General features: G+C 42.9%; 1 protein-coding gene across 4 annotated transcripts in view; it reads left to right on the top strand.

Annotated features, from left to right (window-relative positions):
- The window catches only part of ANKFY1 (ankyrin repeat and FYVE domain containing 1), an 83,903-nt gene that overhangs the window by 17,980 nt on the left and 41,851 nt on the right, over window positions 1-24,072 (top strand). For 2 of the 4 annotated variants that reach the window (XR_001299971.2, XM_013981229.2), the window contains exons 2-4: window positions 264-456; window positions 7,642-7,760; window positions 19,951-20,086. Coding sequence is in view for 2 of the 4 variants with exons in the window: in XM_013981229.2 (XP_013836683.2) it covers window positions 264-456; window positions 7,642-7,760; window positions 19,951-20,086 (448 nt within the window). In the remaining 2 variants the exon portion in view is untranslated. The remainder of the gene's footprint in view (window positions 1-263; window positions 457-7,641; window positions 7,761-19,950; window positions 20,087-24,072) is intronic. The other 2 variants (XR_002337325.1, XM_021067694.1) reach the window with 1 other exon arrangement.

Here is a 24,072-nt window from a genome sequence, read left to right as displayed (position 1 = left end):
AACCTTCCTGCACAGCTGACAATCTGTGGCTTGGAGTTGGTCCTGTGTGACCCCAGTTCCTCTGTTACCTGTGGATTCAACCAGCTGCGAGTCGTGTAGTACCGTATCGTATTTACCATTGGAAAACACTGTGTATGTATAAGAAGAGCCGCGCGGTTCAGACCCGTGTTCAGCTGTAGTTGTTGGGGTTGCCGTCCTAGCTGTGGGAGGAGGGATGACGGAATGCTGTACCGTGGTAAACGTGAGTCTTTGTTTCCTTGCAGAGGAGGTGGCCAAGTTGGAGAAGCACTTGATGCTTCTCCGACAAGAGTATGTCAAGCTACAGAAGAAACTGGCAGAGACAGAGAAGAGATGCACCCTTTTGGCTGCACAAGCAAACAAGGAAAGCAGCAGTGAATCCTTCATCAGCCGCCTGCTGACGATTGTGGCCGACCTGTACGAGCAGGAGCAATACAGGTGCGCTCTTGCCGCCGGGCTAGTTCGGGGAAGCAAGCCCTTTTGCTTTATTCCCAGGCCACCTTGCAACGTCTCCTCTCTTACTGACTTTTTTCCCAAGTTTATTTTTTTAATATTGAGAAGCATTTAGTCTCTAGAATGTAAGGCCCTGGAGGCCAGATTTTGTCTCTTTTGTTTGCTACTTATCTTCAGCACAGAGTATGGGAATCATGGTGATAGCATCACTGGTACGAATAGGAATTAGCTCACAGGTCCAGGAATTCAGAGGGGAGAGGTCACTTGGGCCGGTCAAAGAAGGAGTCTTAGAACCAGTGGGTAGTGCAGCATGATGGTTCAGGGTGCACTCTGCAGCCACACAGCCTGTGTTAGAAGCTCAGCTGGCCACTACTGGCTATGTGACCTTGAGTCATATGATAGGCCTCAGGTCCCCAGTCTGTAAAATGGGGATAATAATACTGCTGTGTACCTTAGGTTGGTGTGTGGCTTAAATTAATAAATGCTTCGTTTATTTAAGCACTTAGAACAGCAGGGTCTGCCATATAGTGAGTTTTCAGGTTTTAGCTGTTGTTTTTGAGTTTGGAGGTCAATGTTAAAGGCTAAGTAGGATTTAATAAAGACAGTGATATTACTAGTCGAGGGAGTGGCTGAGAACAGGCTCAGGCAGGGGAACGTGGGGAGGATGCGGAGGACAGTGAGGGCATGGGTCCATGTAGGGGAGCGCTGGGGGAGGTGGGAAAGGTGGGGTGAGTTGCGTTGAGATGCCACGGTGAGGACTTTGGACTTGATCCTCTAGGAAGTGTGCCGCAGAGGGTTTTTGAGTTACAGGACTGTCATCATCAAAGCGGTGATTTAGGGCGATGAACCCGCTAACATCATATGGACGAAATCTTAAAGAGAAGAGAGCAGCTGTGAGGTTGTGAATTGTCCAGACCGGAAGCGATGAGGGCTTGACCTAGGATCTGGCAGTAGATGCGGAAGAGAAACATGGATGTGAGTGTGCCCAGAAAGGAGGGTTTGGCTGATGGGGAGAAGGATGATTGCACTAAATAAGACATAGCAAAGTTTCAAAATAAATTATGACATTTATTTATGTATTTATTTAGTCTTTTTATTTCTTTCTTTCTTTTTTTTTTTTTTTTTGCCTTTTCTAGGGCCACTTCCCACAGCATATGGAAGTTCCAAGGCTAGGGGTCTGATCGGAGCTGTAGACGCCGGCCTACACCAGAGCCACAGCAACTCGGGATCCGAGCCGCATCTGCGACCTACACCACAGCTCACATCAATGCCGGATCCTTAACCCACTGAGCAAGGCCAGGGATCGAAACCGAAACCTCATGGTTCTTAGTCGGATTTGTTAACCACTGGGTTGTGATAGGAACTCCCAAAATAAATTATGACGTTTAAAACAGTTCAAATTCCAGAACTGCCATCTACCATCTTAATCATTCCTGAAAGAAAAGTTTAGTATCAAAAAAACAGTGTGTAGGCGTTCCCATCGTGGCTCAGTGGTATCGAACCCGACTAGTATCCACTGAGGATGCAGATTTGATCCCTGGCCTCCCTCGGTGGGTTGGGGATCCGGCATTGCCATGAGCTGTGGTGTAGGTCACAGTTTCAGCTTGGATCTTGAGTTGCTGTGGCTGTGGTGTAGGCCGGCAGCTGTAGCTCCGATTCAACTCCTAGCCTGGGAACCTCCATATGCTGTGGGTGGGGCCCTGAAAAGACAAAAAAACAAAAAACAGTATGTACATATCTGAGTGAAGGACAGCCCTTAAAAATCTAATGGATGTAGCTACTCGTAAAATATCGTTCACTGTCATTTTTTTCCCTCCTCTCTTTTCCAAGGACAGGTGAAAACTTCATTTCCACTGGCCCCAGGGAAGCCTGACATAATTTTTTTTTTTCCCCTGTGGTTCTGGTGGGTCTCTCTTAGGCTTCTAAAACCTGTCCTTTATCTAGAAAAGGCTAAATACCTTTGTTATCTACAGCTGATAATCAGATGGGGAATGGAGACTTGAGAGAGGACCTCGCTTTTGAGGTGGAATAACTGAAATTGGAATATCAATTTCTTTCTTCTTTCTTTCTTTCTTTGCTTTTCCTTTTCCTTTTTCTTTTTCTTTTGCCTTTTTAGGGCTGTACCTGAAGTATATGGAGATTCCCAGACTAGGGGTCAAATTGGAGCTGCAGCTGACAGTCTACACCACAGCCACAGCAATATGGGATCTGAACTGTGTCTGGGACCTACACCACAGCTCACAGAAATGCAGGATCCTGGAGTTCCCATCGTGGCACAGTGGTTAACAAATCCGACTAGAAACCATGAGGTTGCGGGTTCGGTCCCTGCCCTTGCTCAGTGGGTTAACGATCCGGCGTTGCCGTGAGCTGTGGTGTAGGTTGCAGACGTGGCTTGGATCCCGCGTTGCTGTGGCCCTGGTGTAGGCTGGTGGCTACAGCTCCGATTAGACCCCTAGCCTGGGAACCTCCATATGCCACGGGAGCGGCCCAAGAAATGGCAAAAAGACCTAATTAATTAATTAATTAATTAAAAAAAAGAAAAAGAAATGCAGGATCCTTAACCCACTGAGCAAGGCCATGGGCTGAACCTGCATCTTCACTGATGCTAGTCAGATTCGTTAACTGTTGAGCCATGATGGGAACACCTGGAATATGAATTTCTGAAGCAAATGCTCTTTTTTTTTTTTTTTTTTTTTTTTGTCTTTTTTGCTGTTTTGTAGATCGCTCCTGTGGCATATGGAGGTTCCCAGGCTAGGGGTCAAATCGGAGCTGTAGCCGCTGGCCTACGCTAGAGCCACAGCAACGTGGGATCCGAGCTGCATCTGCAACCTACACCACAGCTCACGGCAACGCTGGATCGTTAACCCACTGAGCAAGGGCAGGGACCGAACCCGCAACCTCATGGTTCCTCGTCGGATTCGTTAACCACTGCGCCACGATGGGAACTCCTGAAGCAAATACTCTTTTACCAAGATAGGAAAAAAATGCCTTGTCCCATGAACATGCTTATTTTTTTTTCTGCTTTTTGGTTGTACCCATGGCATGCAGAAGTTCCTGAGCCAGGGATTGAACCTGCCCCACAGCAGTGACCTGAGCCACTGCAGTAACAATGCTGGATCCTTAACTCGATTAGCCACATGGGAACTCTACCATGAACGTGCATTTTGTTGAATAATTTTTTTTTTAATCTTTTTTGCCTTTTCTAGGGCCATTCCTGCGGCATATGGACGTTCCTAGGCTAGGGGTCAAATCCTAGCTGTAGCTGCAAGACTACACCACAGCCATATCAACTTGGGATCCGAGCCGTATCTGCGACCTACACCACAGCTCACGGCAACGCCGGATCCTTAACCCACTGAACAAGGCCAGGGATCGAACCCGAAACCTCATGGCTCCCAGTCGGACTCGTTAACCACTGTGCCACGACAGGAACTCCTTGTTGAAGAATTTAAATAGTGTTTTTATGTGCATTTCAGCAATCGGAGTAACGAGTCAAGTGTTAAAATTTTTCTTTCTTTTTTTAAAATTACTAGTATTTTTTGTTTCTTTAGGGCCGCACCCACTGCATATGGAAGTTCCCAGGCTAGGGGTCTAGTAGCTACTGGCCAACACCACAGCCACAGCAATGCCAGATCCAAGCCATGTCTTCCACCTACACCTCAGCTCACGGCAATGCTGGATCCTTAACCCACTGAGCGGGGCCAGAGATTGAACCAGGGTCCTCATGGATAATACTTGGGATCGTTACCCTGGGCCACGACGGGAGCTCCTTAAAAATTTTAAATTGAGGAGTTGTTGTGGCTCGGTGGTTAACGAATCCCACTAGGAACCATGAGGTTGTGGGTTCAATCCTTGGCCTTGCTCAGTGGGTTGAGGATCTGGCGTTGCTGTCAGCTCAGACACGGCTCAGATCTGGCATTGCTGTGGCTGTGGTCTAGGCCGGCAGCTGTAGCTGGGATTAGACTCCTAGCCTGGGAACCTCCCTATGCTGCAGGTGTGGCCCTAAAAAGACAAAAGACAAATAAATAAAGTAAAAATTTTAAATTGAACGTTGTGGAAGAAATTGGTTCACTTCCTTTATTTTTACTTAAGTTCAGGAGAAGGCTTTTGTCCCATAAGATAGTAAACGATGGTTATATGTAGTTATTTATTGTTTTAATTCTTTTAGCAATCAAACATAATTTTTCCTATTAATGTGTTTGAGACACTCTAGTAAGAAGCTCTGTATGCTTCCTCTCCAATAACAGCATCCTAGTATCCATATTTTAAAAGGAAATGCCTTTAATTGTCTAGAATGAAATTTAATAAAATCAGTTACTAGTCCTGGAGTTCCTGCTGTGGTGTAGCAGGATTACCGGCGTCTTGGAAGCGCTGGGATGCGGGTTTGATCCCCATGCCTGGCACACTAGGTTGAGGAGCCACGTTGCTTGTTGCTGCAGCTGTGGCTTTGGTCATGACTGAGGCACGAGTGTGATCCCTGGCCTGGGAACTCCATGTGCCGCAAGGTGGCCAAAAGTGAAAAAAAAAAAAATTACTAGCTTCGTAATTGTTTGTGCGTAGAGTCTTCATGGACCTGAGCTGTCCAATTTTCCATTTTTGAACTGTATTTTAAAAAAATTATTATTAGAGATTACTAGTGAAATCCTTCTCTTTATTTCCCTTTGGGATGTTAGACTACAAAAGAAAAAAGTTTGACTTGACATTAATGAATAGTAGTAGGAATTTTATAGACACATTTATTTACAAATTTGTATTGACGTATATAGTTGATTTATAATGTGTTAATTTCTACTGTACAGCAAAGTGACTCAATTCATTTATCTGTTCTTTTTCATATTCTTTTCCATTATGGTTTACTGTAGGATAGGACATATAATTCCCTGTGCTATACAGTAGAACCTTACTCTTTATTCATATTATATATACTTGTTTGCATCTGCTAATCCCAAACTCCCAGTCCTTCTCTCCCCTACCCCTCAACCTGCCTTGGCAACATCAGGTCTATTCTCTATATCTGTGTGTCTGTTTTTGTTTTGTAAATACATTGCTTCGTGTTGTATTTTAGATTCCTTGTAAGTGATATGGTATTTGTCTTTCTCTTTCTGACTTAATTTGCTTAGAAACATTGATTTTTATGATTTTGTGGCCAAGGTCAGATTTGTGGCAGAAACAGTAAAGTTAATAGTCGTTTATGTTATTAGAATTTAGTATTTTATAAGATGAATAGTTTACTCTCCACCAGTGCTTTACACCCGAATACACCATAGCAAACAAGAAATTAAACATTTCTTTATATAGAAAAAAGAAAAGAATTTAATACTTTATAAATAAATTCAGAGTTTAAAAATTATTTGTGCTTTGTAAAGAGCTGCATGTTTTCAGGGTTTTTTTTAAACCTTATCATAGGGTATAATCTGAGACAGTGTTTTATGTTCCGTTTTAAATAGAGTATCAATTCTCTTTTCTTTATTTATCAATAGTATTCTATGTTAATAGTATTTTCTAGTATTTTGCAATAATAAGTACCCTATTACTCTTTTCAGCTAACATAACTAGTTGCAGCTTGTTTAGTTCTTTGATAGTTTTTTTTTTTTTTTTTTTGGTCTTTTTGCCATTTCTTGGGCCCCTCCCATGGCATATGGAGGTTCCCAGGCTAGGGGTCCAATCAGAGCTACAGCTGCCAGCCTACATCACAGCCACAGCAACGCAGGATCTGAGCCACTACGCAACATACACCACAGCTCATGGCAACACTGGATCCCTGACCCACTGAGCGAGGTCAGGGATTGAACCCACATCCTCGTGGATAATAGATTCATTTCTGTTGCACCACAACGGGAGCTCCTAAAGTATGTTCTGGCTGGTGCTTTTGTGGGGTAAAATATATCTGCTTTGGGCATTATATAGAAACAGTATTCTGTTTGGGTCTTCTTTTAAGTAAATGAATTAATTCATGTAATAACTTTTTTCTTTCTTTTTTCATGTAATAGTTATTGTGATTTAGTTTCTAAAGGCTTTCTAACCTGACAAATTATTTTAAAGGGGAATATGAAAGTTTAAAAAAACATACAGATACAAGCAGGATGATGATGATTGTGGACTGCTGCCAACATAGCCATATGGCACGTGCTTGTGTCACCCAGTGGGTCATCCTTAGGTTTTTGTTAACTGCTCACATGATTTCCTGCCTTGGCATTTGGCATTTCAGAGTTAAATATAAATAACTATTTGGAAAGCTGTTTTTGTATAGTGGTATGTCATAGATAAGGAAACATGTTTGAAAAAAAGATTCTTCTCACCTCATTTCTCTATAAATTGTTGAGTAAGAAATGGCCAGTAATAGATCTGAATATTTCTGGTGAGAACAGGAGTCTAGATAGTGGGTTTCTTAATCTTGACTGCTTTGTCGAAGCTAATTTGTTCAGGAGTTCCCGTCGTGGCTCAGTGGTTAGTGAATCTGACTAGGAACCATGAGGTTGTGGGTTTGATCCCTGGCCTTGCTCAGTGGGTTAAGGATCCGGCGTTGCCATGAGCTGTGGTGTGGGTTGCCCACGCGGCTCGGATCCCGCGTTGCTGTGGCTCTGGCGTAGGCTGGCAGCTGCAGCTCCGATTCGACCCCTAGCCTGGGCACCTCCATATGCCGCAGGAGCAGCCCAAGAAATGGCAAAACGACAAAAAAAAAAAAAAAAAAGCTAATTTATTCATAGCTTTTTGTCTAACCTTACTTGACCGTTAATATAGTATAGAGCTTTGCAGCACCGTAGTCTCAGACTGTCATCATAAGCTTTCTGTCTTTCTCTCCCTGATGTTTTATTTTGATCTTTTTTTCTGCATATAAAATGTCTTCTACTTTTTATATGACTATTAATCATCCCGTGTAACTCGTAGGTTCACCATCAATATGTGCCATGAAGGAATGTCATTGAAAGCAGGACATCCCATGTGAACTAAAGCTAGAAGTTCAAAATAGAAAACATGTGTAGCAACATATTATAAATATAACCCATCAGAATTCGGTGCTTGGGTAGAGAAGTAATTTTCCTGTCACCTGTTTTCTTTTGCAGATGTGTGTCATTCTGCCAGTACTCATGTATTTGTCAGCTGTGAATCTAGCTCTGTCTGTTATGATGACATTTTCTTTCTCTATCTGTGGATATTTTTCCTCACCAGTGATCTGAAGATAAAGGTTGGGGGCAGGCACATCAATGCTCACAAGTTTGTCCTGGCAGCCCGCAGCGATAGCTGGAGTCTGGCCAGTTTGTCTTCCACCGAGGAGCTGGACCTGTCAGGTGAGCCTCTGACTGGCTGGGGACTCAAAAATCCCAGCACAAGAGCACTTGGCAGGAGGTTATGGTTTGACATCTTGAAGTGTTTGTGGTTTAATGAAAGTAGAATACTTTTTGTATCAATTGATGGCAGTCATAAACTAGTTAAATTATTAGTGACTCAGTAGATGGTACTTTGTGGATACTTCTGTTTAATATCTGGCTGACAGATCATAAATATTTGAGGGTCTACAGTATTGTTATAATTTATAAAATAAGACTATCTGTTCAGAAACTCTTATCATGTATAATAGTATGCTATAAATATGGGAGCATGTGTAGACAAAGAAATTTTTCTTCCACTCCAAGGAAAAAATCCTGCTGCTGTTTAGTTGCTTAAAATTTAATCATTACTGCCAAAGTAATTTTCCTGATCTGTAAGAACTGAATTCAGAAGTAACAGTTGCTCCAAAAATAAGAATATTCTTTCCTCTTTCTTTTTTTTATAGTGATTTTTATTTTTTCCATTAAAGCTGGTTTAGTATATTCTTTCTTCAACATCTAAGAATGACCATCAGTCTTCAGAATTTGAATAGGTGCACTGAAAAAAAAAAAAGGAAAATGAATAGCACATTGAGCTATTTAATGTTATTTGTTTTATGCCACAATATGTTGTATAGAATTTGGGTTAATATGGTGATTAAGGAGACTTAAAAACATCTTTCAGAAGTTGATTTCAAAATCGTGTTTTTTTTAGTTCTTGCCTAACTGCTGCTAAAAGAAATAAAAAGAGCAAATTTCCAATTTAATTTTGCAATTAATAGTCGAGAGATTACCACATAAGGAGCGTACCCAGGCATTAAGATAGATTTACTTGTAGAAGTGATTGGCTGTGTGCAAAGTCTGCTGAATTATGTCTTTGTTCAAAAGGTTTGCCAGTTCGGGAATTCTCTGGTGGCCTAGCAGTTAAAGGATCTGGCGTTATCACTGCTGTGGCACAGGTTTGATCGCTGGCCTGGAAACTTCCTCATGCCATGCGTGTGGCCAAAAAAAAAAAAAAAAGTTTGCCAATTCAGAAGGTGCTGTTTTCCACGGGCAGTGCTAGGAACCCTGAGAGGGTTGTAACACTCTCCTTGCCATATACAGTTCATACTCTGTTGGAGGAAAGGGGTTAATAAATCATTTCAGGCCAGGGCTGTATACTCAGTAGTGTAATTGCTGTATGTCTGAGGTACAGAAGCGATTAACTTGGGCTGGGGAGGAAGATGGCAGAGGTGGCTAACACCTGGGCAGTGTTGCACAGGTTCAGTAGGCATTTATCTCAAGGACATGGGGGAGTAGATGTCTGCTGCTTTCCCACTGTGAGTGAACTCTGTCTCACTATGTTCATTTCTAAGTTTAACCCGAGGGGCGTAATTCATAGTTGGAAACACACAACATACATACATGTCTGTACATGTGTGTCTGCATCCGTCCCTGAACTAAAACCTCTACTTGGGTAACAGCTTTTATTGGAAGGGCACCAGTCTCCATGATTGAAATCTCTGAACAGAGTTTTTCTTTTTTAAAAATAGAACTTTTGGGCGTTCCCATCATGGCTCAGCAGTGAGCGAACCCTGACTAGTATCCATGAGAATGAGAGTTGGATCCCTGGCCTTGCTCAGTAGGTTAAGGATCCGGTGTTTCTGCAAGCTGTGGCGTGGGTCGAAGACACAGCTCAGATTCTGAGTTGCTGTGGCGTGGGGGTCGCAGACACAGCTCAGATTCTGAGTTGCTGTGGCGTAGGTCGCAGACACAGCTCAGATTCTGAGTTGCTGTGGCTGTGGTGCAGGCTGATGGCTACAGCTCCAATTGGACCCTGAGCCTGGGAACCTCCATATGCCATGGGTGTGGCCCTGAAAGACCAAAAAAAAAAAAAAAAAATTAAAAAATTGCAATATAGCCTTTTGGAGTTCCTGTTGTGGCACAATGGAAATTAATCTGACTAGTATCCAGGAGGATGCAAGTTTGATCCCTGGCCTCGATCAGTGGGTTAAGGATCCGCCATTGCTGTGAGCTGTGGGGTAAGTCGAAGATGCGGTGCAGATCTGGCGTGGCTGTGACTATGGTGTAGGCCGGCAGCTGTAGCTCTGATTTGACCCCTAGCCTGGGAACCTCCATATGCTACAGGTACAGCCCTAAAAAGCAAAAATAAATAAATAAATAAATAATCTTTGGAAGCCATATTATCTTTGACCCCATGTAACAGAGCTGTGGATAGCAAAAAACCCTTTAGATCATGAGATGTTTTTCACAGAATACTTGATAGAATTACATGAACAGATAGTTTTCAAAGACTAGTATAGATAATAAAATGCTGAAAATTCAACTTTGTTAGAAAAAAAATTTAGGAGTTCCCGTCGTGGCGCAGTGGTTAACGAATCCGACTAGGAACCATGAGGTTGCGGGTTTGGTCCCTGCCCTTGCTCAGTGGGTTAATGATCCGGCGTTGCCGTGAGCTGTGGTGTAGGTTGCAGACGCGGCTCGGATCCCGCGTTGCTGTGGCTCTGGCGTAGGCTGGTGGCTACAGCTCCGATTCGACCCCTAGCCTGGGAACCTCCATATGCCGCAGGGGCGGCCCAAGAAATAGCAAAAAGACATAAAAAAAAAAAAAAAAAAATTTAGGATAAGTTGCCATCTCTTGATACCTAAAATACCAAAAATTTGATGATCCCAGTAGTCGTGAGGCTTGTGAAGGTTGCACTCTTGAACACTGCCAGTCACGTGATAATGGGTATGATGGTTTTAGAAAACTGCTAGGCAGCTGAGCTATAAAATTGTCTTTTTTTTTTTTTTAACCTCATCATCTGACTTCTAGGTGATTCAGACAGCATAGATGTTTATCATGGTTTATGTGTAACTGCGAAATACTGAATGTAACCAAATTGAGTAAAAGTGGGGAAAAATGAAATATGACTGCTCCCCAGAACAAACAAAATTACATGAGAACACAGAAAATTGCATCAGTATATAAAAAGCTAAATTTAAACATTGAACTGAAAACCTTGCTTTTCCTTTTTTTTTTTTTTTTAATTACATCACAACATTTAAGAGTTGCTTTAACAAGTAACCATCTGACCCATAATATTGTGTCACTGGAAATCAGATTTTTCTAGAGTTTAGGAAGGTATCATGTTAATGCCTTTAAATGTCCCTGGATGCCCTACTGTTGTCAGTGATCAACTCGGTTTGATCCTGCAGTGAGGTTTGCTTTTAGGAGCGAGCACTGCAGAGCCAGCGTTTTTTGTGGCTTTGGTAGATCAGGCACCTACTGGAGTAGCTGTGGTAGAGCCTATGGCATCTGTGCTTTGCTTTATGAAGTTTATCTTTGGAGGGTGTCATGGGAGAGGGTTCCACCAAGGTGGTGGCCTCTGGGGACTTCTTCATGTTTGTGTGCTTTGTCCAGTAGTCCTGCTGCCCAGCCTGTGTGGGCATGGGTGCGATTGCCCTAAATCTGGGGTTGCAGCAGCTGAAACTGCCTCCGGAGCCTGCATGTTATGCGATAGCTGGAAACACTACCGCTCGTGGCCGGCCAGGCGTTGAGGGAGAATAGAAATAGGTGCTTGTAAACAAGTGTATAAATAGCATGTGTAAAAAGCTATGTTTTAAGTGGTTGAACCTTTTCCACACTAATGGGCTTGGGGATAAAGCCATTTTGTGAATTTATTTGGTGTTTTGTTTCTTCAGAATTACTCCATTAGTATCACAGATGCTGAGTGCCAGACACTTTTCAGGTACTAGGGGGATAGTAGTGAACAAAACTAAATTCCTAGGAGAGATTGACAGCCTAAGCTTCACACTTTCTTTTGAAGATCTTGTGTAATTGACATTGCTTAAAATTCAAAACAAGCAAATCTTTAATTCTGTTAATTATGAGAATTTTAGCACGTCAGTGATGGTATTATATAGCAAGTGTTTAAAGTGTATTTGAACATGGAAATTTTCTTAAATCATACCTTGTTCAAAAAGGTAAAATGTTTTGGAGTTCCTGTTGTGGCTCAGTGGTAACGAAACCCAGCTGGTATCTATGAGGACTTGGGTTCCATCCCTGGCCCTGCTCCCTGGGTTAAGGATCTGGTGTTGCTGTGGCTGTGGCATAGGCCAGCAGCTGCAGCTCCGATTCTACCCCTAGTTTGGGAACCTAACTAGGGGTAGTATGCTACAGGTGCAGCCCTATTAAAAAAAAAAAATGTTTTGTGCCTGATGCAATGACAAAAACACAGTCACTTCTCTAGGATTCTTGCCGTAAATGCATAACCTTAGTCTAATTATAAGAAAGCATCAGTCTAACCCAAATTGAGGAACATTCCACAGATTAAGTGAGCCACAATGGAGCTCCTAATCACCTGGTTTTAATAATCGTACTATGATTGTGCTAATATTAGGGGAAGGTGGGTAAAGGATGTATGGGAACTCTTGTCTGCACCTGCTCTGTAAATCTTAAATTGTTTCAAGAAAGATAAAAAGATATAAATTTGGAGTTCCTGTTGTGACTTGGTGGAAATGAATCTGACTAGCATCCATGAGTACACAGGTCGATCCCGGGCCTTGCTCAGTGGGTTAAGGATCCGGTGTTGCCATGAGCTGTGGTGTAGGTCGCAGACAGGGCTCGGATCCCGTGTTGCTGTGACTCTGGCGTAGGCTGGCAGCTACAGCTCCAATTGGACTGTGGGTGTGGCCCTAAAAAAAGACCAAAGAGAGGGGGAAAAATATAAATTTGCTTTTTATTGATTATTTTACATATAAAGATATGTTTATAAAGATGCTGACTGTTCACTCGGGAAGAGAAGACTGTAACCGTTAGCTCAACACAGTATAACAAATCATGAGCTTTGGAGGAAAGCAGATATTTCAGTCTCAGTGAAGTAAAGCAGTTTGCTTCAGGCTCAGTGATTGGTTTATAGCCTCTGTAGCACTTGAGCCTAGCAGCTGACCCTGTGCGAGGTTCCAGGGCGGTAGAAGGCTGTTTTGAAGCTAGAGTTTCTTGCATGCTTTCTCCAGCAAAGGTCTTATGGTTCTCTGGCATAAGAGTTTATGGTGAGTCATTCAGCTTTCCTGGAATGTGTTCTGGGTCCTGTCGAGCCGTTCCGAGGAACGGGCAGCATCCTGCTTTGCTCTTTGCCGTCCAGGTGGGGAAACTGCTCATGAACGCACAGACCTGGGAGGTGGCACTGTGCAGTTGAAGGGGCAGGTGCTCAGACTGCGGGCTCAGGCACCCTAAGGTGCTACCGCAAACCCTCAAGGCCAGTGATGTTTTACATTTTCAAGAGAAACAAGGCGATATCTGTTGGATACCATGGGAACTACTAGCTCAAGATTGTTCATTTTCAGTATTTTGATGATATCCTTGGTAGTTTTAAATGTGTCCCTAAATTATTTGCTATTCTTCCCTTCAAAAGGTGGGGAATTCTTCTCTGGAGTGTAGGCGGACTGAGCTGGTGGTAGAAGTGATACTTCAGAGAGGTTCTTTCTTAGGCGTGTGCCTTCTTCCTGGCTGTGTTTCGGATTGCTCGCTTTGGAAGAAGTTGGCTGCTGTGTCATGAGGACTCTCAAACAGCCTTTGCGGCCTCTTGCTAACAGCTGAGACCCTCTCCCAGAGATTCTCTTAGAGCTTCACGGAATCTATTTTATCTGTGGTCATGTCTCCTTACTCGATCCTAACATGACTTTTGTGTTTTTCTCTAATCTTTGGTTATTCTTGAATTGTCTGTGTGTTGGTTAAAATAGTCTGCCTTGGAGTTCCCATCGTGGCTCAGTGGTTACCGAATCCGACTAGGAACCATTAGGTTGCGGGTTCGGTCTCTGCCCTTGCTCAGTGGGTTAAGGATCCAGTATTGCTGTGAGCTGTGGTGTAGGTCGCAGATGTGGCTTGGATCTGGTGTTGCTGTGGCTGTGGTGTAGGCTGGCAGCTGTAGCTCCAATTTGACCCCTAGCCTGGGAACCTCCATATGCCGAGGGAACAGCCCTAGAAAAGGCAAAAAAACAAACTAAAAATAAAAATAAAAAATAAAATAGTCTGCCTTAATAATAATCGTAGGAATTCTCATTGTGGCTCAGTGGTAAGGAACCTGACTAGTATCCATGAGGTTGTGGGTTTCATCCCTGCCCTTGCTAAGTGGGTTAAGGATCTGGCATTGCTGTGAGTTGTGGTGTAGGCTGGCAGCTGCAGCTCCAGTTCAGCCCTTAGCCTGGAAACTTCAGTATGTCGTGGGTGCAGCCCTAGAAAAAACAAAGAAAAAGGAAAAAAAATAATCATAGCAAATTTTTATATAGCAATTACTATTTGGTGCAGCAGGTATTAATGCATATATCTTTACAATAATACTTTGAGGAGTATTATCTTTAATGCTTTTAGAATAATACTCTTATAGATGAGGAAATTGTGAAGCAATATTAAATAACTCCCTCAAGGTCACACAATAGTAATGGTCCAAGCTGGGGTTTGACCCCAGTTATTTGAGCTGCAGAATCCATGTCATTAACCACAAGGCTGTGCTGCCTCTCACTTTTGGTTTCTTTTTCTTCTGACTTTATTGAGATATAAAGGAAGTGAAATAAATTGCCCACAGTAAAAGTGTACAGTTTGATTAGTTTTGACGTAACTGTGAAGCCATCACCACGTGGAATAACGAACATTTTCTTTATTTTGTTTTTGCTTTTTAGGGCTGCGCCTACGGCATATGGAGGTTCCCAGGCTAGGGGTCGAATTGGAGCTGTAGCTGCCAGCCTATGCCAGAGCCACAGCAACTCAGGATCTGAGCCATGTCTGCGACCTACACCACAGCTCATGGCAATGCCGGATCCTTAACCCACTGAGCAAGGCCAGGGATCGAACCTTTGTCCTCGTGGATATCAGTCAGGTTTGTTTCCACTGAGCCACAATGGTAGCTCCTCGTGTATGTTATCTGAGCCATTCTTTTGTATATATATGTATTTTTTTTTTGTCTTTTCTAGGGCAGCGCCCAAGGCATATGGAGGTTCCAGGCTAGGGGTCTAATCAGAGCTCTTGCTAACGGCCTACGCCACAGCCACAGCAACGTCAGATCCAAGCCGTGTCTGAGACCTACACCACAGCTCATGGCAAGGTCAGATCCTTAACCCACTGAGCAAGGCCAGGGATCGAACCCGCATCCTCATGGACAATAGTCGGGTTCGTTATCCACTGAGCCATGATGGGAACTCCACCTTCTTTTCTTTTTTTTTTTTCTTTTTTTTTTTTTTGTCTTTTTGCTATTTCTTGGGCCGCTCCCGAGGCATATGGAGGTTCCCAGGCTAGGGGTCCAATCGGAGCTGTAGCCACCGGCCTACGCCAGAGCCACAGCAATTCGGGATCCGAGCCGCGTCTGCAACCTACACCACAGCTTATGGCAACGCCGGATCGTTAACCCACTGAGCAAGGGCAGGGACCGAACCCGCAACCTCATGGTTCCTAGTCAGATTCGTTAACCACTGCGCCACGACGGGAACTCCATCCCCACCTTCTTTTCTAATGTAAGGACTTAAAGCTCTAAGTTTCTATGTACTGTTCTAGCTGCATCCCTGCAAATTTTCATATGTTGTATTTTCATTGTCATTTAGTTCAGGATATATTCTGTTTTTCCTTGTGGGTTCTTCTTTGACCCTTGAATTATTTACAGGTGTGTTGCTTAATTTCTAGATATTTGGGATTTTCCTAGATATTTTGTTGTTATTGGTTTCCAATTTAGTTGTTATTGTCCAAGAACATACTTTATGTTTCGATCCTTTTAAATTTATTGAGACTTTATTTATGGCTCCGCACGTGGCCTGTCCTGGTGATTACAGGCACTCTTGAAAAGAAAGTATATTCTGCAATTGTTGGATGTAGTGCTCTTTAAATGTCAGATCAAAGTGTTTGATAATATTTTTCTTTTTTTTTTTTTTTTTTTGTCTTTTTGCCTTTTCTTGGGCCGCTCCCGCGGCATATGGAGGTTCCCAGGCTAGGGGTCTAATCAGAGCTGTAGCCACCGGCCTACACCAGAGCCACAGCAACGCGGGATCCGAGCCGCGTCTGCAACCTACACCACAGCTCATGGCAACGCCGGATCCTTAACCCACTGAGCAACGGCAGGGACTGAACCCGCAACCTCATGGTTCCTAGTCAGATTCGTTAACCACTGTGCCACGATGGAAACTCCTGATAATATTTTTCAGACCTTCTGTATGTTTTCTTTGTATGTCTAGTTCTGTATGTTCCTTGAAGGTGGGTATTAATGTCTGTAATTTTAGAACTCTCAAGTTCTTTCTTGAATTCTGTCAGTGTTTGCTTCATGAATTTCCTTTCTTTGTCGTTATCCTCATGTACATTTGTAATTATTATTACTTTCTGATAAATAGTGGCTTTATCATTTGGAAATGATAATTTTTATAACTAGTAACACTTTTTGTCTTGAAGTCTGTTTTATCTGATATTAGTCACTGCAGCCTTATTATGCTTATTATTTGCATGATAAATCTTTTTCTGTTTACTTTCAACTTATCTGTATCTTTTTATTTTGTGTTCCTTAAGGAGCATATAGTGAGGTCTTGCTTTTCTCTCTCTCTTTCTTTTTTTTTTTTTTTGTCTTTTTGTCTTTTTAGGGCTGCACCTGCAGCATATGGAGGTTCCCAGGCTAGGGGTCCAATCGGAGCTGTAGCTGCTGGCCTACGCCAGAGCCACAGCAATGGGGATTCGAGCCACATCTGTAACCTATACCACAGCTCATGGCAATGCTGGATTTTTTTTGTTTTGTTTTGTTTTTTGGGATCCTTTAACCCACTGTGCCAGGCTAGGGATTGAACCTGTGCCTCTGCAGAGACCTGAGCTGCTGCAGTCAGATTCTTAACCCACTGTGCCACAGCAGGAACTCCTTTTTTTGCCTTCATTTCTAAGAAGGATATTTTTGCTAGATATGGAAACTCCTTTTTTTGCCTTCATTTCTAAGAAGGATATTTTTGCTAGATATGGAAACTTGAGTTGACAGCACCCCCCCCCCCCCCATTTTCTAGCACATTAAAGATATTTTTCCACTGTATTCTGGCCTCTTGATTTCTGATAAGAAATCTGCAGTCATTGGAATCTTTCCTCTGTATGTAGTGGTCATTTTTCTGTAGTTTCTTTTAAGACTTTTTCTTTTTTTTTATAGAATAATTTTTATTTTTAATTATGTTAAAATGCATATAATGTAAAACTTACCTTTTTTTTTTTTTTTTTTTTGCCTTTCAGGGCATATGGAGGTTCTCAGGCTAGGGGTCTAATCAGAGCTACAGCAGCCACAGCCACAGCAACTCGGGGATCTGAGCCTTGTCTGCAACCTACAGCACAGCTCACGGCAACACCGAATCCTTAACCCACTGAGCAAGGCCAGGGATCCAACCCGCAACCTCTTGGTTCCTAGTTGGATTCGTTTCCACTGCACCACAGTGGGAACTCCACCATTTTAAACATTTCTAAGTTTTCAGTTCAGCATTGTTAAGTATATCAACTGTTGTGAATCTTCATTGATGTGCAGCCTATCTCCAGAATTTTTTCATTTTGTAAAACTGAAAATCTGTGCCCGTTAAATAGCACCTCCTCATTTTCCCTGATTCTACCCCGTGGCAACTGCCCTTCTACTCTGTTTCTTTAATTCACTTTAATTATCTCATGTAAGTAGAATCATAAAAGTATTTGTCTTTTTGTGACTAGCTTATTTTATTTATTAACGCAATGTTCTCAAAGTTCATTCATTTTTTTTTTTGTATGTGTTGAAATTTCCTTGCTTTTTAAGGCTGAATAGTATTCTGTGTATATACCATATTACCCATCTGTCCACTGAAGGACACTTGGGTTGCTTCTACCTTTCGACTATTGTAAATAAGGCTGCAGTGAATATTGGTGTACAAATCCTTCTTTTAGATCCTGCTTTCAGGAGTTCCCGTTGTGGCTCAGTGGTAAAGAACCCAACTAGTATCCATGAGGACATGGGTTCGATCTCTGGCCTTGCTCGGCGGGTTAAGGATCCGGCGTTGCTGTGGGCTGTGGTCTAGGTTGCAGACATGTCTTGGATCCTGCATTGCTGTGGCTGTGGTTTAGGTTGGCAGCTGTAGCTCCCATTCGACCACTAGCCTGGGAACCTCTATATGTCGTGGGTGTGGCCCTAAAAAAAAAAAAAAAGATCTTTATTGTTAAAATTTTCTAATCATCATCTGACAACACAGGGTCACCATAAACCTTCAGTTTGTAAAACAAACAAGCAAACAAAACCAAACCCCACAGTATCTGTGAAGTGCCGTAAAGTGAATTGCAATAAAATGAGTTATGTCTGTACATAATTTTGGCACTTTTTGGTGACTCTGGACAAATCACATGGCCTACCTATTTTCTCTTACATTGAGACATTAAACCCAGTTTACAAAGCCAGCTTAGAATTTCACTTTATTCTAAGATCTGTTCTGTTATAGTTGAAATACTCCTTCAACTAGATTATTTCTATAAATCTAATTAGATGGTCTTCTGATTTTAAAATGTTTCCTCAGAGTTCACACTGCAGCTGTGGCTTGGATTCAGTCCTTGGCCCCAGGAACCTCCATATGCTGTGTGTGTGGGCATTAAAAAAAAAAAAGTTTGAGTTCCCATCGTGGTGCAGCAGTATATAGGTCGGCAGCTGTAGCTCCAATTCCTACCCTAGCCTGGGAACTTCCATATGCCTGGGGTGTGGCCCTAAAAAAAAAAAAATTACACTGGTGTGTATGTTCATTAAATAAAAATCAGGGAGACGATAATCTAAAAAAAATTAGTTACAAATTCTAGTAGGGTTGATAATTTTAGTGTATGACCTTCTAGTGTCTCAGCAGATAGGTAGATAGTCAATCTATGTATGGCCATACAACCCTGAATGTCTTCTCTCTTGGATTGATCTTGGAAGGTAAGTAGGGTTGGACCTGGTTAATACTTGGATGGGAGGCAGACGCAAAACTGTATATATGTGGGTGTGTGTGTATGTGCACCCATGTACACATGCAAATATATCTAACACAAATGAAATTGTTTAATACATGTATTTTTTTTTGTTGTTGTTGTTGTTGTTGTTGCTATTTCTTGGGCCGCTCCCGCGGCATATGGAGGGTTCCCAGGCTAGGGGTCGAATCGAAGCTGTAGCCACCGGCCTACACCAGAGCCACAGCAACGCAGGATCCGAGCTGCGTCTGCAACCTACACCACAGCTCACGGCAACGCCGGATCGTTAACCCACTGAGCAAGGGCAGGGACCGAACCCGCAACCTCATGGTTCCTAGTCGGATTCGTTAACCACTGCGCCACGACGGGAACTCCTAATACATGTATTTTTAACTACTTGGTTTTTTAACCTGCTATATAGTGAATTTTTTTTATGTTGAATATGGATCTAAATAATTTTAATTGATGCACAATTTTCTAGTATATATTATTTAATTAATTCTCTATTATTGGACTTTTAAGATTTTTGCTTCAGTTTTTCGTTATTAAAAATAATAGTGCATTGACTCTTATATTTCTCTATATTTGTTGAGTTATATTCATAGGATAATGTACATGCATAATTTCTGTGTAAAAGGTTATGCATTTTAAAGGATCTTTGCTAGTCTGAGACAAAAAATACATTCTAGCTGAAATTTGTATTTCGTTGTTGGTAAGGCTTGTTGGGCATTTATCTCTGTGAGTTACCTATTTATATCTATTGCCCACATTTCCATTGGGTGATCATCTTTTCATTTTTGTTTGTACAATCTTTTTATTAGAGAAGTTCCCTGGTGGCTCAGTGATAAATGTAAGCTATTTTTCATATAAAAGATATTCGGAGGTCTCTATGGCCTAGCAGGTTAGTGCTCCATCGTTGTTACTGCAGCTGTTTGGTCCGTGTCCTGGGAACTGCCACATGCCACAGGTGCAACAACAACAGCAAAAATTTCCCTTGTTTGACTTACATCTTTTAATAGGTTCATTTCCCCTACCCACTGCCCCTTCCAAAACTTAACACGTCTCTGGAGTCAGATGGGACTCAGAATGCTTAAGCGCCAATTTTAATGGCTGTGTGGTATATCTTTGAGTTGCGTATACCAGAATTTCCTTCCTTAGCCTCACCTTTTGGGGGTCCTCAGGAAGGCCTGAGTATGTCCTCTGTGCCTTGTTTTCAGTGCCTCCACTTTCTTTCCCCAGATGCCAACCCCGAGGTGACAATGACAATGCTTCGCTGGATCTATACGGATGAGTTGGAGTTCAGAGAAGATGATGTGTTCCTGACTGAGTTGATGAAACTAGCTAATCGGTTTCAGCTACAGCTCCTTAGGGAGAGGCAAGTCACAGCAGATATATTCAAGCACCTCAGATGGTGGTGGCTGAGCTTTAATTATGCCAAGCTCTGGGAAAACAGCTGCTTCTGCTAATGTAAATAACTTTTGCAAGGTGTTCTTTTAAAGGCAATAGTGGGGGGAGAATTTTATCTCCCTTCCTTTGTGTTATCTTGTAAGCTAAGCTTTGGCCAAAGCTCTCCCTGGTTTATTACCTGAGATCATAAAGTTTTGTGAACTGATGAACTGAATATGAAATAACATATCCAGTGTCAACCCCTCCCCTTTCCTTCCTATGCCTTTTCCTTTGACATTTCATCCTACTTTCTTTTTTTTTTTTTTTTTTTGGTCTTTTTGCTATTTCTTTGGGCCGCTCCGCGGCATATGGAGGTTCCCAGGCTAGGGGTCGAATTGGAGCTGTAGCCACCGGCCTACACCAGAGCCACAGCAACTCGGGATCCGAGCCGCGTCTGCAACCTACATCACAGCTCACGGCAACGCTGGATCGTTAACCCACTGAGCAAGGGCAGGGACCGAACCCGCAACCTCATGGTTCCTAGTCGGATTCGTTAACCACTGCGCCACAACGGGAACTCCCCATCCTACTTTCTGATATGTCTACCTGGATGAAGTTGTAGGATAATCTCTTGTTAGAAACACATTAAATGCCTGAATTAATCCCGGAGAGTTTCGTAGTCAGTGTTTCTGAGATCTCGCTTCATTTGTTACTGCTTTTTAGGTTCCCAAGGAGATGGCCTGCTCTGTTTTACATACTGCATTTTCTCCGTTGCTCTCCCGAGTTGGCCTTTTAGAACAACAGAAAGCAAAACCCGAGGATACTGGGCAGAATGCCCTTTGCTTTGTTGGAGGTGTGGCCCTTGGTAGTCGGCCTGGTCGGTGGAATGTCGGTGGTCTTCTGTATTCTGTGTGCGTGAAGGAGTGGCTTTTCTTTCCTCCTGGTGGGTCAAGGGATGGTTTCCGCCATCGGGAGGCCTGCCGCCTGTTGTTGTGTTGCCCTCAGGGAGTGAGAGAGACCTTGCTGCCTAGAGCTGCTTGTTCTGTTTTCATCGTGGGGCCGACGTTTCCCATGAGGCGCCCGCGTGCCCCACACGCATCAGCACCCGGGTTACTCCTAACTATCTATGATGCATGTGGGCTCGAGGACATTTTAATACCTAAATCTAAGAATTAAAAAAAAACAAAAACAAAACCAAAAGAGGGTCTAAGATTTGTAGGCACTGTAATATTAGGTTTACCAAAGAGTACTGTAAAGGCCTTTCTTTGGGTGAGTTTTTGAATTATCTGAGAGTGAAATGAGAATGATTTTAACTAGATTGAGTGTGATTTATATCTTCTTTTTCCCTCCAGATTTCCTGAGCTTTCTCCCGTTGCTTATAAATTAAATTGCTTCAATAAAAGTGCCCTGGGATTGGAGTAGTTTAGATAATTGTAATTTGTGTAATGGAGTCTTTAATTAAAATGTTTGTTATTTATTGACTGGTGAGGCTTCATAACTATCAACATTACCAGATGCTCAGTTTTGTGTTGTTGAATGAGGGCATTAAGTTTATCTGCTGCGGTTCTGTTAAGAGCTAGGGTGGAGGAGACTCCGTCCTGGAGTCAAATGTTGGCTTTTAAAAGATCACAGAGTGCCCCCTGCCGTCTGGAGGAGAAGTTACACATTTGAAAGAGTGCTCGAAAGGGCTCGGCCACAAATGTGTGCTGTTAAATGTGAGGCACGTATTGCTTGTTTTTGTAATCAGGGATCGTGGTGGGTTGGGAGTGCTGTCACCAACTTGATGAAGAGCTAATGTTTTGGGTAAGCATTATCAGGAAAATACTCTTTTTTAAAAAGAATTAATAGTGTTTGCTACTGATTGACAGTTAATATAATTATATCCTGATTATTAACTACATGTTCAGTGTATGGTGTTTGGAAAGTATAGAATCATGTAAAGAAAAAAAGTAAATCAACTGTAATTCAACCACTGTTCACCTTCTCTTGTTTACCCTTTTAGTAATTTTCCTGTCTTAGAGTCATACATATGGGATTGATACAAAACTAGACAGGAGTTTGTGGGATCTTCAGTATATGCTTGATTTTGTACTTTCAAAATTAGTTTTGTCGTTTTCGTGCATCCATCTCCTTTTTGAACTCTAAAATTAAAAACACGGAGTTCTTGAGGCTCAGGGGGTTAAGAATCCGACCAGTATCCGTAGTGGATTCAACCCCTGGCCTCACTCAGTGGGGTAAGGATCCAGCACTGCCATGAGCTGTGGTGCAGGTCACAGACGCGGCTCAGATCCCATGTTGTGGCTGTGGCGTAGGCTGGCAGCTGTGGCGTAGGCTGGCAGCTGCAGCTCCGGTTCAGCCCCTCACCTGGGAACTTCCATATGCCGCAGGTGCAGCCCTGAAAGTAAGTGAATAAATAAATTTAGAATTAAATTAAAAAGGTGTTAACAACAAATCACTTCTGAGGAAGCCAGTCTGCCTTGCTACTTTCCAGAGAAAAGACATGTCCTGAGAATCTGAATTTTTAAAAATGATCACATGTTCTTCCGGTGTGTAAATCACCTCAGTTACTATTTATAGGCTGTCCAGCTAGTGAATGGCACTCCAGGGGTTCCAGAGTTTCGTGAAACTAAAGTATCTGCCATGTGTCACAAAACATCTGTCCTCCTGAAGCAGAGTCGAGTATCTTGGTGTGTTGTCTTCGGCAGGAGTAAGGAGGAGAACGGAATTTTCAGACTCTCAATGCTTGTCTGTAAAAATTCTTTGTAAAGTGCTGTACAGATGTGTCCGATGTGATTCCCGAGATCACGCCGTGTGTTAGGATGCTAGGATGTTCGTCATCGTGAAAGCGGTAGAAGTTTCCCGTATCTGAAAAGGAGACCTTTTTCTGCTGAAAAGCTCTGATGTCATAGGGCTCCGATGACTTGGTGAGACAGTGCTGTGGTATGCTAGATGCTAGGGACACCAGCTGAGGGACAGCAGTGGTTCCGACAGCAGGGGCTCAGACAACACGGTCACTTAGTGTGATAGTAACTTATTTGGATATTGTGATAATTGGGTTTGAAGGTGCCCTGGGGAGATGCTTCTTTACACCACATCAGCTGTATCGCTTAAAAACAAGGCACTTAAGCCCAGGTCTTGGAATAAAATCGGTGCCTTCATTTACAGCCAGGTGGAGAATCAGCTCCGAGATTATTCTTGCCTCTAGCCTAAGGCCTCACTTGTGAGCTATGGAAGGTTTGTTCCTCCTCCTCCCCAGGTCTTTCTCATAATTTTCTCCTTCTTTCCCCCACCTCCTGCTCACCACTAGTTATCCAAACCAAAATTGGGAGTTACCTGCTCACCAGTCAGTGCTACTTGCGGTAGTTTGGAAACCCTTTGTATCGGTTATTAAATTTTGTGAGTGAGCGTACCTTTCATATACCTCAGACTGTGCCAAGTTTATATAGTTTTCCTTGATTTTGCAAAACAGCGATCCTCTAAACCTCTAAAGTAGAGTATTCTTATGTCACAGAGCGCCTGCGTAGCTTGGCGTTTCAAACGCAGTGGACCTCATCTGAGGTCTTTCTCACCTCATGGTCCATTTTGCTCTCATCACAGCATTCTGCCCTCGTGATCAGAAAAGGGTTTCTGTGGGGCTGTGGGACAGCGATGGTGGGGTGTCAGGGGACACTGACACCATACTAGGCCTCTCTCCGCTGCCCTTGGATGTGAACCAGATTTGTAGAGAGATGTACAAGGCAAGGGAGATGGAAGGACCATGCTGCCCGCCTCCTTCCCCCCTGCCCGTTTCTGTGGCAGCTCACTGGGATTTTCAGGAATTCTGGGGTAGCAAAAATCTGGGGCTTCCCAGCTCTGCATCTTGTAAGCTAGGATGTGCCCCTGCTTTGTGCTGCCAGAGGCCTGCCTACCTGCCTGTGTGCAGCCCTCTCTTCCCTGCTGTGGTGGGCGCCCCCTTACTAGTGATTGTGAGAGTCT

The sequence above is a fragment of the Sus scrofa genome, chromosome 12 (assembly GCF_000003025.6).
Source record: "Sus scrofa isolate TJ Tabasco breed Duroc chromosome 12, Sscrofa11.1, whole genome shotgun sequence".
Taxonomy (NCBI): domain Eukaryota; kingdom Metazoa; phylum Chordata; class Mammalia; order Artiodactyla; family Suidae; genus Sus; species Sus scrofa.
Note: the sequence above shows the minus strand (reverse complement) of the source record. Positions and strands in the feature narration are given on the sequence as shown.